At 36.3% G+C, this 15,093-nt stretch overlaps 1 protein-coding gene across 5 annotated transcripts in view; it reads left to right on the forward strand.

Annotated features, from left to right (window-relative positions):
* The window catches only part of LOC128213625 (potassium voltage-gated channel protein Shab-like), a 108,434-nt gene extending 94,096 nt beyond the window's left edge, over positions 1-14,338 (forward strand). For all 5 annotated transcript variants that reach the window (XM_052919592.1, XM_052919593.1, XM_052919596.1 and 2 more), the window contains one exon: positions 8,700-14,338. In XM_052919592.1, coding sequence (XP_052775552.1) covers positions 8,700-9,658 — 959 coding nt within the window. In that variant the 3' untranslated portion in view covers positions 9,659-14,338. The remainder of the gene's footprint in view (positions 1-8,699) is intronic.
* Positions 14,339-15,093: the final 755 nt, after the last annotated feature.

Consider the following 15,093-nt stretch of genomic DNA (forward strand, 5'->3'; position numbering starts at 1 on the left):
AAAATATTGTTATACCTTATTGCATTATTCGAAAATTATTTATACTACCTTTCTCCGATTGTTTTTCTTTTATGGTTTCAAGCATTTACCGTGGCTCGGTACCATCTTTTTGAGTGTCACTGGCCGTGCAAAATCTATAGGCTTTTGTATAGAGCAATTAGTACATGGGTGTTGCTATATGATGCTTGTCTACTTGCTTCTCCTATATGGTATTGCATCTTAGCTAGGCTAACGTTTTACGCATAGTATTGCTCCCAGAAATGTCCCTTCAAGTCCCCTTAAATTAGAATAATACCCCCGGATATATCTATATTTCAGTTGCCGTTCGTCACGTTCATTCGCGTCCCGAATAATATTTTGTCGTAATGAGATACAAAAGAAATGCACATGCAATCTTGAAACTTCATAAGAATGTTGTTCAATACGGGAAAGTGTGCATTTGCTCTTTGTGTGTCATTTCACTCGGTCTAACAAGAGTTATGGCCCTTGCCTTGGAAAAAAATGGTCTAAAATGTATTGTGTCGCATGGACCTCCACAGGAGACTTCACAGTGTTGGTCAACATGCACAGTTCTACACTCAGCAAGTTGTGTGATATTTCATACAGTATTGACAGAGTGATGGCCCTTGACTAAGTATAGAAAGTCGGAAACATATTCTGTCACGTGCAGTGCCTTCACTCAGTAAATGTCATAGGAAGCATGGACAATTGTACACCTGTAATTTGTGTGACATTTCATGTGGTTTAACAAGAGTCATAGCCCTTATTTAGTAAAGAAATATCCTTAAAAACAACTCTGTCGCATGAAGCTAAAACGTATGCAATCTACAATCATGAAACTTCATAAGAATGTTGGTCAGATTGTGCACTTTGAAAGGTGTGACATTTTACTTGGTCGAACAAGGGTTATGGCCCCTGACTTAGTGGAAAATACTTCTCCGAAAGTTGGGACCCCTGATTTTATTTCTAGAAATATTGGTCAATATGGGCAACACTGCACATGGGGAGCCCTTTACTTGTAACAAAGGTCTGAACTATTTTCAGGTTGACATGTTGATGAGTGTTATTAACATGTTCATGTTTTTAATTCCAAAAACACGACATTTAACCATTCATCTGTCCGGGCAGAGTGCGGGGGTATTAATCACTTATGTTATAGCTCTAGTTATTTCACCAATGAATGTTTTCATGTATTGCGAAGATACATTCAATAAAAGCGTTTTATGAAAATAAAATAATTCTTATGTGACTTACATGAACAAAAAACAAAACAAGTTCCCATGGTCTAGCTTGTAGTCAGCCTATTGGGGTAACCGACTTGGCTCGGTAAGGTTTAACCGGTATTCCAACGTCCCCTTAGCAATGTTGTAACTGTCTTGAATCGGTCAAGGTTAAAACGTGAATCCAAACGTCCCTCTAGCAATGTTGTAACTGTCTTGAATCGGTCAAGTTTAAAACCTAAATTCCAATGTCCCCCTAGTAATGTTGTAACTGTCTTGAATCGGTCAAGGTTAAAACGTGAATCCAAACGTCCCTCTAGCAATGTTGTAACTGTCTTGAATCGGTCAAGTTTAAAACCTGAATTCCAACGTCCCACTAGCAATGTTGTAACTGTCTTGAATCGGTCAAGTTTAAAACCTGAATCCAAACGTCCCTATAGCAATGTTGTAACTGTCTTGAATCGGTCAAGTTTAAAACCTGAATTCCAACGTCTCACTAGCAATGTTGTAACTGTCTTGAATCGGTCAAGTTTAAAACCTGAATCCAAACGTCCCTCTAGCAATGTTGTAACTGTCTTGAATCGGTCAAGTTTAAAACCTGAATTCCAACGTCCCTCTAGCAATGTTGTAACTGTCTTGAATCAGTCAAGTTTAAAACCTGAATCCAAACGTCCCTCTAGCAATGTTGTAACTGTCTTGAATCGGTCAAGTTTAAAACCTGAATTCCAACGTCCCTCTAGCAATGTTGTAACTGTCTTGAATCGGTCAAGTTTAAAACCTGAATTCCAACGTTCCTTTAGCAATGTTGTAACTGTCTTGAATCGGTCAAGTTTAAAACCTGGATTCCAACGTCCCTCTAGCAATGTTGTAACTGTCTTGAATCGGTCAAGTTTAAAACATGAATCCAAACGTTCCTCCAGCAATGTTGTAACTGTCTTGAATCGGTCAAGTTTAAAACCTGAATTCCAACGTCCCCCTAGTAATGTTGTAACTGTCTTGACTCGGTTTAGTTTAAAACGTGGATTCCAGCGTCCCTCTAGCAATGTTGTAACTGTCTTGAATCGGTCAAGTTTAAAACCTGAATTCCAACGTCCCTCTAGTAATGTTGTAACTGTCTTGACTCGGTTTAGTTTAAAACGTGGATTCCAGCGTCCCTCTAGCAATGTTGTAACTGTCTTGAATCGGTCAAGTTTAAAACCTGAATTCCAACGTCCCTCTAGTAATGTTGTAACTGTCTTGACTCGGTTTAGTTTAAAACGTGGATTCCAGCGTCCCTCTAGCAATGTTGTAACTGTCTTGAATCGGTCAAGTTTAAAACCTGAATTCCAACGTCCCCCTAGCAATGTTGTAACTGTCTTGAATAGGTCAAGTTTAAAACCTGAATTCCAACGTCCCTCTAGCAATGTTGTAACTATCTTGAATCGGTCAAGTTTAAAACCTGAATCCAAACGTCCCCCTAGTAATGTTGTAACTGTCTTGACTCGGTTTAGTTTAAAACGTGGATTCCAACGTCCCCCTAGTAATGTTGTTACTGTCTTGAATCGGTCAAGTTTAAAACGTGGATTCCAGCGTCCCTCTAGCAATGTTGTAACTGTCTTGAATCGGTCAAGGTTAAAACCTGTATTCGAACGTCCCCCTGGCAATGTTGTAACTGTCTTGAATCGGTCAAGTTTAAAACCTGTTTTCGGACGTAGAACTAGTAATGTTGTAACTGTCTTGAATCGGTCAAGTTTAAAACCTTTATTCGAACATCCCCCTAGTAATGTTGTAACTGTCTTGAATCGGTCAAGTTTAAAACCTTTATTCAAACGTCCCCCTAGTAATGTTGTAACTGTCTTGAATCGGTCAAGTTTAAAACCTTTATTCGAACGTCCCCCTAGTAATGTTGTAACTGTCTTGAATCGGTCAAGTTTAAAACCTTTATTCGAACGTCCCCCTAGTAATGTTGTAACTGTCTTGAATCGGTCAAGTTTAAAACCTTTATTCGAACGTCCCACTAGTAATGTTGTAACTGTCTTGAATCGGTCAAGTTTAAAACCTTTATTCGAACGTCCCCCTAGTAATGTTGTAACTGTCTTGAATCGGACAAGTTTAAAACCTGGATTCGAACGTCCCTCGAGTAATGTATGCAGCCTATAAGGGTTTCTGTCTTGGATCGGTCAGGGTTTAACCGGTATGCAAACCTTGAACTAGGAATGTAGTCAGCTTTTTTGGATTCCAATACAACATTGTTCCGGTTTCACCCGGTATTCAAACCAGTGACTGAAAGTGAAGTTTATACAAACATGTTTTTAGAAACGGAACATGGAAGTTCATCTAGTTAACCTGCTCCTTTGATATATACATGACTTGTTTTATTTTTTCTCTTTATTTATGCATTATCTGGAATGACGGATACAATCGTTGTGTGAATGGCAAAACTTGAAATCCTTGTTATGGTTTTAAATTTAGGGTTAGATACTTTTAGTCATTATTATTATGATATAAAACCTATTATCAATGCTCTTATCAAATACCACATGTGTAATAATAATGTAACTAAATATTTTAGCAGAATGTCGTGTTTATGTCTATATGGCAGCGGTTCATGTACGGTCATGTTTATGTGACCGACAACACAAGCAAGTTATTATGAGGGTTAGATGCCCGTGTCATATGTAGCACTTTGAAGAGTTTCCATTCTCGTATCTAGGTTTCACGTTTCCATTCTGTAATGACAATCATTCTATTCATTTTCGCTATAGTCAACTTACCCTGCATAACCATTCTAGTCTTTGGTGTTCTTTTTCATATAATTATTCAATGTACGTTATTACATTTGATAGTCGTAATTTAGATATTTATGTTTCTTTTAATTTGTTAGGCAATGAAAAAAACATCTATTTTTGTATTATAATTCAATTTTGAGTTTCTAACTTATAAGAATTTCTGCACGAGCTCTGACGTCTAGCATATATAAGGAAATACAAATCTAAAACAAGCATTTCGTATTGCATTCATAGATAAAATTGAGGTCAAAACTTCAATACACCATAACTGTGTTCACAAAACCATAACTACGATACACCATAACTGTGTCCACAAATCCATAACTACAATACACCATAACTGTGTTCACAAAACCATAACTACGATACACCATACCTGTGTCCACAAAACCATAACTACAATACACCATAAATGTGTTCACAAAACCATAACTACGATACACCATAACTGTGTCCACAAAACCATTACTACAATACACCATAGCTGTGTTCACAAAACCATAACTACAATACACCATAACTGTGTCCACAAATCCATAACTACAATACATCATAAATATGTCCACAAAACAATTACTATAATACACCATAAATATGTCCACAAAACCATTACTACAATACACCATAACTATGTTCACAAAACCATAACTACAATACACCATAACTGTGTCCACAAATCCATAACTACAATGCACCATAACTGTGTCCACAAATCCATAACTACAATACACCATAACTGTGTTCACAAATCCATAACTACAATACACCATAACTGTGTCCACAAATCCATAACTACAATACACCATAACTGTGTCCACAAATCCATAACTACAATACACCATAACTGTGTTCACAAATCCATAACTACAATACACAATTAATATGTCCACAAAACCATAACTACAATACACCATAAATATGTCCACAAAACCATAACTACAATGCACCATACCTGTGTCCACAAATCCATAACTACAATACACCATAACTGTGTCCACAAATCCATAACTACAATACACCATAACTGTGTTCACAAATCCATAACTACAATACACAATTAATATGTCCACAAAACCATAACTACAATACACCATAAATATGTCCACAAAACCATAACTACAATACACCATAACTGTGTTCACAAATCCATAACTACAATACACCATAACTGTGTCCACAAATCCATAACTACAATACACCATAAATATGTCCACAAATCCATAACTACAATACACCATAAATATGTCCACAAAACCATAACTACAATACACCATAAATATGTCCACAAAACCATAACTACAATACACCATAAATATGTCCACAAATCCATAACTACAATACACCATAAATATGTCCACAAAACCATTATTACAATACACCATAAATATGTCCACAAATCAATAACTACAATACACCATAAATATGTCCACAAATCAATAACTACAATACATCATAAATATGTCCACAAAACCATAACTACAATACACCGTAACTGTGTTCACAAAACCATTACTGCAATACACCATAAATATGTCCACAAAACCATTACTACAATACACCATAAATATGTCCACAAATCAATAACTACAATACACCATAAATATGTCCACAAATCAATAACTACAATACATCATAAATATGTCCACAAAACCATAACTACAATACACCATAACTGTGTTCACAAAACCATTACTGCAATACACCATAAATATGTCCACAAAACCATTACTACAATACACCATAAATATGTCCACAAAACCATTACTACAATACACCATAAATATGTCCACAAAACCATTACTACAATACACCATAAATATGTCCACAAAACCATTACTACAATACACCATAAATATGTCCACAAATCCATAACTATAATACACCATAAATATGTCCACAAAACCATTACTACAATACACCAAAAATATGTCCACAAATCATTAACTACAATACACCATAAATATGTCCACAAAACCATTACTACAATACACCATAAATATGTCCACAAAACCATTACTACAATACACCATAACTGTGTCCACAAATCCATAACTACAATACACTATAACTGTGTTCACAAAACCATTACTGCAATACACCATAAATATGTCCACAAATCCATAACTACAATATACCATAAATATGTCCACAAAACCATAACTACAATACACCATAAATATGTCCACAAATCCATAACTACAATACACCATAAATATGTCCACAAAACCATTACTACAATACACCATAAATATGTCCACAAATCAATAACTACAATACACCATAAATATGTCCACAAATCCATAACTACAATATACCATAAATATGCCCACAAATCAATAACTACAATACACCATAAATATGTCCACAAATCAATATTTATATTACACCATAAATATGACCACAAATCCATATCTGCATAACACCATAAATATGACCACAAATCCATATCTGCATAACACCATAAATATGACCACAAATCCATATCTGCATAACATCATATATATGACCACAAATCCATATCTACATAACACCATATATATGACCACAAATCCATATCTGCATAACACCATAAATGTGACCACAAATCCATATCTGCATAACACCATAAACTTGTCCACAAATCCATATTTATCTTTCACCATTAATATGACCACAAATCCATATCTATACAATGGCATCGTTGATACCTTGTTTATTGCATTACATTCAACCATTGCAAACACACAGGCCAGGCAAACTGGCATCGTTGATACCTTGTTTATTGCATTACATTCAACCATTGCAAACACACAGGCCAGGCAAACTGGCATTGTTGATACCTTGTTTATTGCATTACATTCAACCATTGATACATTGTTTATTGCATTACATTCAACCATTGCAAATACACAGGCCAGGCAAACTGGCATTGATGATACCTTGTTTATTGCATTACATTCAACCATTGATACCTTGTTTATTGCATTACATTCAACCATTGATACCTTGTTTATTGCATTACATTCAACCATTGATACCTTGTTTATTGCATTACATTCAACCATTGATACCTTGTTTATTGCGTTACATTCAACCATTGATACCTTGTTTATTGCGTTACATTCAACCATTGATACCTTGTTTATTGCGTTACATAAGAACCATTGCAACACACAGTCAGCTGCATTTTCTTTAACAGACCTCGAGACCATAGTTGGGACTGCGTTGTTGATTATCTATTGAGCAACAATACTCCATTCCCATTCATCAGAGGTTCGACAATGATAACGCATAGCATCCCGCATCAGTCGGTCGGAACATTGATCATTTTGTTTAATTGTACAAACAGAACAAAATGCATATTGAATAACTCGAATTTGTAGTAACATGTAACAACTTCTTTTGCAGATGAAAGATTTTTGCTGAACTGAAGCGTTCCGTGTTATATGTTAGATAGTTTGGAGTCTACACAGGTTATTAAGTCGATGGTGTGACCCTCTCTGTGCCTTGTGTACAGTTTGCTGAACCGTGTGTATTGCAATCCTCGAAACATGCTCTCCATATCAGACCGTGTAGCATCCGTTTGTCATATCTCGTTAACACATAATGTTCAACAAATATAAAGCAACAATTTCTATGTAGTTCTTATACAATCATCGATCATTTAACTCTTTTCTCTTTTAAGACGAAATTTGACAATGATTTATGAGGGCCGATCCAAAAGTGTCGCTCTTTGGGTTAGTGCTAGTGATGAGGACACATTTCAGCAGACAACACACAGGGACGTTTTTATCTTTAAGTTCAGCCAAACTGTCTGCCCCAAAGCTTTTTGTCCGCTTGTTCTTTGCTTTTGGTGTTTATCTTGTGTTAACAATGTTCCCTCAAATGTTCCTGACTTTTTCGTTTGCAAAGTTACTAACAGTAAATTTATGATGCGTAATGATCGTTTCTTATATACATATTTTGACAGGATAATCTGTACAGTGCTATTTACGGAACTGAATGTCTAAGAACTGTTGAATCCTTATTCATGACACGTGTTGAACGTGAGCGGGAAGTTCTTAGTGTACATGTTTTACGCGCTGAATGTGGTCACACCAGCAACTTATTTCCTGTGTGTATGAACCATGCTGTCACTAGTCCACCATACTATTGGCGATAGTTTACCAACTAAGGTGTTATATATTTCTCATACTCCATGTCATTTTGTGTTCATGAGTCATGAATTCAAAGCCATATATATACACTGTCGTCCAAATGAATTGCACGTTTGAAGAGTATATTGGACTGGTGCAGAAAATATGAATATTGTTATGTGTTATGTGTAGTACATGTTTCCTTGTTTGTAAATGTCAAAACATGTCATGTAGATAGATAAACAGCCAAAACAGGCGTATTCTCACATGATTTAGAATACAAATAAGCCCCTTTTGTAATACTTTTATGAGATATTTTGTTTTGAATGAATACATAGTAAGAGTTTAGGATCATCTGATTTAGAATACGTTGTTTCACATATGTCCTTGCCGTTTTTTTTGTGTGGAACCCGAGACGGTTTATGACAACATTGTTGATTACTAGATATATTCTGATTATTATCTTGAAGTTAAGAGCTATAACAATAGATATTTTTTAATTCAATCATTTAAGGTATTTCCAATTTTACTATCCAAACTATCATGTATATGACAAGAAAGGAAAACACACACTTAACCAGTTTATTGCTTTACAGGAACCTCCGCCGTGACCCACTGCCTTGTTCCCCTTAGCCTCGGAGCGGCCCTAGACCCCGGGATCCGCCGCTCTTCGCCCTCCCTTCTCAACCCACAGCCACCCAAATCCATCCTGAAAAAGGAAGCATTCACGAGAAACGCGTCCGACAACAACATGGACACCGGCCATCCACGCGTTACCAACATCAAATACGGTCAGTCTTCTCGTGAGTCTGGGAACAGTGGGGCGATGCCCGGCTCATCGGCAACTAGTGACAGGGCGGGTGATAAGAGACCATTGTTTCAGCCAAAAGTGAACTCCTATGATAACATGGACAATTTTAACGTAACTGCTGATAAGAAGAACAGTGTTAATGTTGGGAAAAATAATAATCTGATAGAAAAGTCAATCAAAACGGGTAACTACGAGAATATTATGCATGAATCAAACACGGCTCAACAGCGACCTTTAAAACAACAGTCATCAGACTCCTATACCGATGATAGCCAATTAAATACATTCGATAAATCTGAGGATGAGATATTATTCAGTGACAGCATTGCTATCAGTGCTTTCAATGACGGCAAGGCCAATATTTGGCAAAATGCAGATATTCACGGAATCATCACGTGGCAGACGGACACCAGTCCATCAGATAATTTGGAAAACGACGATAATTACTTTTGTTCTTTTTCACTGGACGCCACTCCGTCCGAGGAAAATGACCATTCCTTTCACACATCATCCTCCATTCCAACATTTGAAACAGCAAACGAACCCCTGAACAATTTCAATAGTGATTCCACTTCCAATAAGTTCCTAGATCTTCGGAGTAACTCCAGTGCCAATGACTGCGGGGAACTTCCGGAAAAAGCGACTAACAAGATGATCCCAATAGAGCAGCTGATCCAGCGCTCCCAAGGGACGCCCTCCAGGGACTCGTCACCCACCGTTCCCTCGACCGGGGCCAGCGGCTAGTGTTCCCTCCCCCGGGACTTCGAACCTGGAGACAGTGACTAGTGTTCTTACCGCCGGGACTTCGAACCTGGAGACAGTGGCTAGTGTTCCCTCCGACTATGGATTCCGGTAGGAGTGCAGGGTGGCGGGGGATGTTTACCCTGGCGCCGCTCTCCAAACATTTGACGGGACATGTGTTGCTGTTTTCCCGTTTGGATCAATAACTAGAAATTTGTTAGGGATAGTACGTGTGTAGTTAAATTTATATGCACATTTATAAACTTAATTGTTACGAGGCAAATGTTGCTATTATAATATCGCAATGACAGTCCAATACTTTGTACATTTTTGACGATCCTATCACATTGTTGGAAATGATTCATCTTTTTTGATATTATGAAGAAACACATTTTGAAGGGAATATGAACAACAAATCAGAGAAGTTAAAAATAGTTTAAATAAAAATTGAGGCTCTAACTTATGTAGCATAATTTGTATTGTCTTTTTACATGTTATAGTAGCATTTTGAATCTTTCATATATTTCCAAACCCCATCACTGCTAGCAACTTCAGCATTGTCTTTCTTTAAAATAAAAACGCAATCCGTACCAAAAAGAATTACACTGCGGCGTTTTGAAAGTTGACGTTGTGACACTGTTAGTGTATGTGAAAGATAAATGTCTCTTTATGCGAAATATTTTGCGGAAACGATGTTTACCGAGTTTTCGTGAAATATTTGAATCGAGGTTAAGGAAACATCTGTCTTCCATGACGGCAATTGATACATTCGCCTTTTCTCCCATCCTGTTTCCAGGGAAACGAAATAAATCAAATTTAAGCTTGAACTCTTTTGGCACTTTTGCACCTGAAGTCTAAACATTGGGAAAGTAACATACTTCCCTTTTTCTTAAAGGAACAATAAATGCGACAAAAAAGATTTCATATTTGACTAGAGAAAATGCATATATTGTTGTTTTGAAGTAAGACAAAATAGAGATGAACTGCACCAAATCGCAGCTTGGATTTTAAAATAGTTCATACCGTTCTGAAGTTAATTGTTTTAAAATTTGATGAAATATTAACACTTGTTGGTATTTTAAATTCCGTTAAATTTATAAGTCAACTAAATCTTGATTGCAAATCAGATTTTTCTGTGTATATGGTCCGAACTTGAACTTAATCCGAAATACGTATTCATCAACATTCTCAACAGCAAGACTTGCAAGTACCAGCTCATACATCCTGGCGTTTTATCTTTTCCCTAAGTTTATCTTTAAAAGGTATAATGACCTGTGTCCGGTAAGTGCACGCTCTTCTTCTTCTTCACTTTAGTTCGATTCCTGACCTGGGCATATGTGAGTGTAATTGGTAGTCACCAAGCCGGACAAGTGGGATTTCTCCGGGCCTTTCGCCCCCCCCCCCCCCCACACTAACACAGGACCATACTCCCGCGCAATATCGTACGAAGTTAATCTAACGTTTCCAATCGTTGTAAAATAAGATTAACCTTAATGTCCGGAACTCATGGTGTATCGTTAACCCACGTGAATAATGCAAGACGCATTTGTTGGAAGTTTTGAAAGAGTGTTGCAGGATGGGAAGTATTGGTACAGTCCCTCTGAAATCAGAAAGTGTATCTTGTTCATTGATTTTCCTTTTGTCGGGGGAGTGTGCCGATTATCTTTGTTCGTGACATCCTCAGTAATCTATTAACGCAACTTTCTCCTCAGATAATTCATATTTTGCAAAATGAAAATACCGGTTTACTCATAACGTAGATATCAATGGCAGGTTTAAAAAAAATGCCTTGGTAACAATGCTTTTTATGTTTTTGTAAAATAAGAGTTTTAACTCAATATGCGTCTTAATATACCTTAAGAAAGTGTGGATTCATAATTCGGAAATACTTGTATATTTCACAGCACTGGGGAATTTAAAGGCATCTATACCAATGTTATGAAATTCATCAATCAAATATATCGTTATTGGCTTAATATGAACTTGATGATAATGTCATACTTGTTTTTTTCCCAAAAGTCCTTTCGTTTCGTTGAAGATAAAAATCGATCCAATATCATTGTCCTTTTACAACCAACCTTAGTTTTCGTGCATATGTGTTTCCATCACAACTGATTCCGAATACCATTGCTAAATTCGGCCAGGATTTAGTAGTTTGCAATATTAGATTATGTTCCTATTTTGAAAGTAGAAGGTCAGTGTTGCTGTGGATACTTGCCGTTATTCCGACCTTATGTCCCGACCCTGGGTCTATGTCCCGACCCTGTCCCGACCCTATGTCTACCAGTATTATAGTTGTATGGCAGTGATTAATTTTCGTATCGGCTAGAAGTCCCTTAGATTGGCATATTTCATACTAATCGGAAACGCCATGCAGTGATACTTCCCTTACACTCACCACTGCCACCATGCAAACCACCTGACCATATATCATATCGGTAAATTATCATTAGATTAACAGATTGATTTTGTATTTTAACTTCAATGCACCTTGAATAATTGAAATTTGGTAAAAAGAATCCAAAAAGAGAGAAGAAAAACATTTTAAAAAAGGTTTATACTGAAATCCAGGTACACTTGCTGATGGTGGCAGATCTCTAATCTGCGTGTCAGGGGAGATCACTGCGCAGGAGATTGACTTATAATGGGTCTTGAGAAAAATCAAGAGGATCCTAGCGTATATTACACATATTCGGTAGCCAGGCTATTCATATATATATATATATATATATGTAACGTAGCCAATATGATATGACATCAACAATGCAGAGGGAACTGGGTATGCGCAGCAAAATAAGTCACTGCCAAGGTCACTGGTACTATTTTTAGAAAACGTCATACCAGCTATTCAATAATGCATAGCCTTGTTTAACCATACATGTATAGTTGCTCATTTTTTAACTATATTTACGTCAAGGGTGTTATTACATGTGATTGTGTTGATGTTTATCTACTTTGTATCAGACGTGCATACATTTTTATGTATCCTTTTTTACATTTTAATTAAAAATAGATTAAAATGATAAATAATTGAAAATAACACGTGATTTTGTTTAATTGCAGCATAAACAGCTTATTACAGTGGTTAGAAAGTTTGGGGTGAAACCTCGTGCTGTAATGGGAGATCTGCACGAGGTCTATGTAATGTTTTGCTTAATTTTTTTCAAACGTACAGTTTTGCCAAAACCATAATTTTGATTTTAATGTTTTATATTAATTTAAGTTCGTAACATTATGCTGTAAACTTCATTTGTATATTCTTTATTTCACTTTTGGCAGCTAGAACAAGGGAACTCACTCAGCTTTCACCGTCACCAATCTTTCTTTTCATACCCGTATAACCTTTATCATATCAAATAATAGTAGCTGCACAATAAAACGTTTAAATTACATATAATATACATACTGAGAACCTTTGACCTAGTTAAGGGAAACCTCTAATGTTCACCGATATCGGCACTTGACTCCTAGCAATCATTTTGTATTTTGAAATGTTCTCCATGTTTGTTGCATTATAGTAGATTTATGTAAAATTTTGATAGATCATGTTTAAACTTTCAAAGAAAGACACATTATAAGAGAAAACGAGAAACGTTGTACTTTAATATACGGGTATGTGATAATGTTGACTACTTTTTGTGAGCTACGTCATACCAGTATGTGTACGTACACATTGTACACGTTTTTAAATGGCATCTCAAAAGAACGGAGAAGTGTGCTTTAAGCGAGTTTCATTGTTTAAAAAAATCGCAAACGGCTTTTAAAATCAACTACAACTTTTACATATACATGTAACTACACTTTCAAGTTTGTTTTAAGCACACGTGGTGTTTTGCAGCCTCTCATTTTGCGCTATTTTTACACCAAGTATTACATTGACGAGAACGGCCAGGTTAACGATTATCCCCGCAGAATTGTTTGTTAGGTTAGAAATTGATCGAGCCTGTTCGTATCTTCCATAAGCCTTTCATTAGATTTATATACACGCAATGTCCCTACGTCTCCCGAAAACTAGTGATTACATACATTTACCTACTTAGATATATTTTCTCCGAATGTCGCAAAATGGCAGCGTCGTGGTCTCTGCCAGTGCATCGATTTCATTCCAGTTACCATAGTAACGTTCAATAGTGAATTACGGCGGAGGCTCACTTTATCGCTGAACCATTTTAAATAAAGGCCGCTATGAAACATGTTTGAAGATTAACCTCATGCCGTTTTCTATTGATAATCAAATTGATGTGTGATATTTTATAAGCCTAATGATTCTTTTGGACCACATTGTCGGCGTCTCCTTTGACCTGTAAGGCTGGGTTCGATTGAATCAATAGGTATGCATGCAAATACCAAACATTTTATAACAAAAGAAAATGTTTGAAACGAAGTTTGTCGTTTATCCGGTCGTCATTCATTTGAGACGGAAAGTATTTCCAAATGTACTCATAGTTAAACATCTCCAGCGTACCAATGTTATTGTATAACTTTCCGTATTGCATTGTTGTTTCTTTTAGATTTTATCCAAAACTCACATTACTATAATTATGGTTATTATGATTATTATTATTAATATTATTATTATTATACATGTTTGTTACAATGTTAATTACTTGCAATGATAATATGATTTTTATTCATTCAATCAAAACTGCATATAGTTAATATGCAAATGAATAAACACTGTTTACACTTGTCAGCTGTCTCCTTTAAACCCGGCCGTATAACGGGCACTGCAGACGTTTTCTCAAGTCCATTAAGTTAAGAGGAAGATAAATTTATAATAATAATAATAATAATTATTATTATTATTTAATTAATATTAATGTTATTATTATTACTATTATTTTTTCTTTTGTAATAATAATAATTAAAATAATAATAATAATATTATTATTATTATAAAATAAGACCGTCGGTCTGGGATAGTGATGGTAAACACATATCGTCCGTCAGGGATACTGATGGCAATCAACTATCGTAAGTCTGGAATGGTGATGGTAAACAATTATCGTCAGTCTGGGATGGTGATGGTAAACACGTATCGTCAGTCTGGGATAGTGATGGTGGACACATATCGTCAGTCAGGGATAGTGATGGTAAACATTTATCGTCAGTCAGGGATAGTGATGGTAAACATCTATCGTCAGTAAGGGAAAGTGATGGTAAACACATATCGTCAGTCAGGAATATTGATGGTAAACATCTATCGTCAGTCAGGGATAGTGATGGTAAACACATATCGTCAGTCTGGGGTGGTGATGGTAAACACATATCGTCAGTCTGGGATAGTGATGGTAAACACATATCGTCAGTCTGGGGTGGTGATGGTAAACACCTATCGTCAGTCTGGGATAGTGATGGTAACCACCTATCGTCAGTCAGGGATTTATGGTAAACACATATCGTTAGTCCGGGATGGTGATGGTAAACACAAATCGTCA

Source organism: Mya arenaria, chromosome 13 (genome assembly GCF_026914265.1).
Source record: "Mya arenaria isolate MELC-2E11 chromosome 13, ASM2691426v1".
NCBI lineage: Eukaryota > Metazoa > Mollusca > Bivalvia > Myida > Myidae > Mya > Mya arenaria.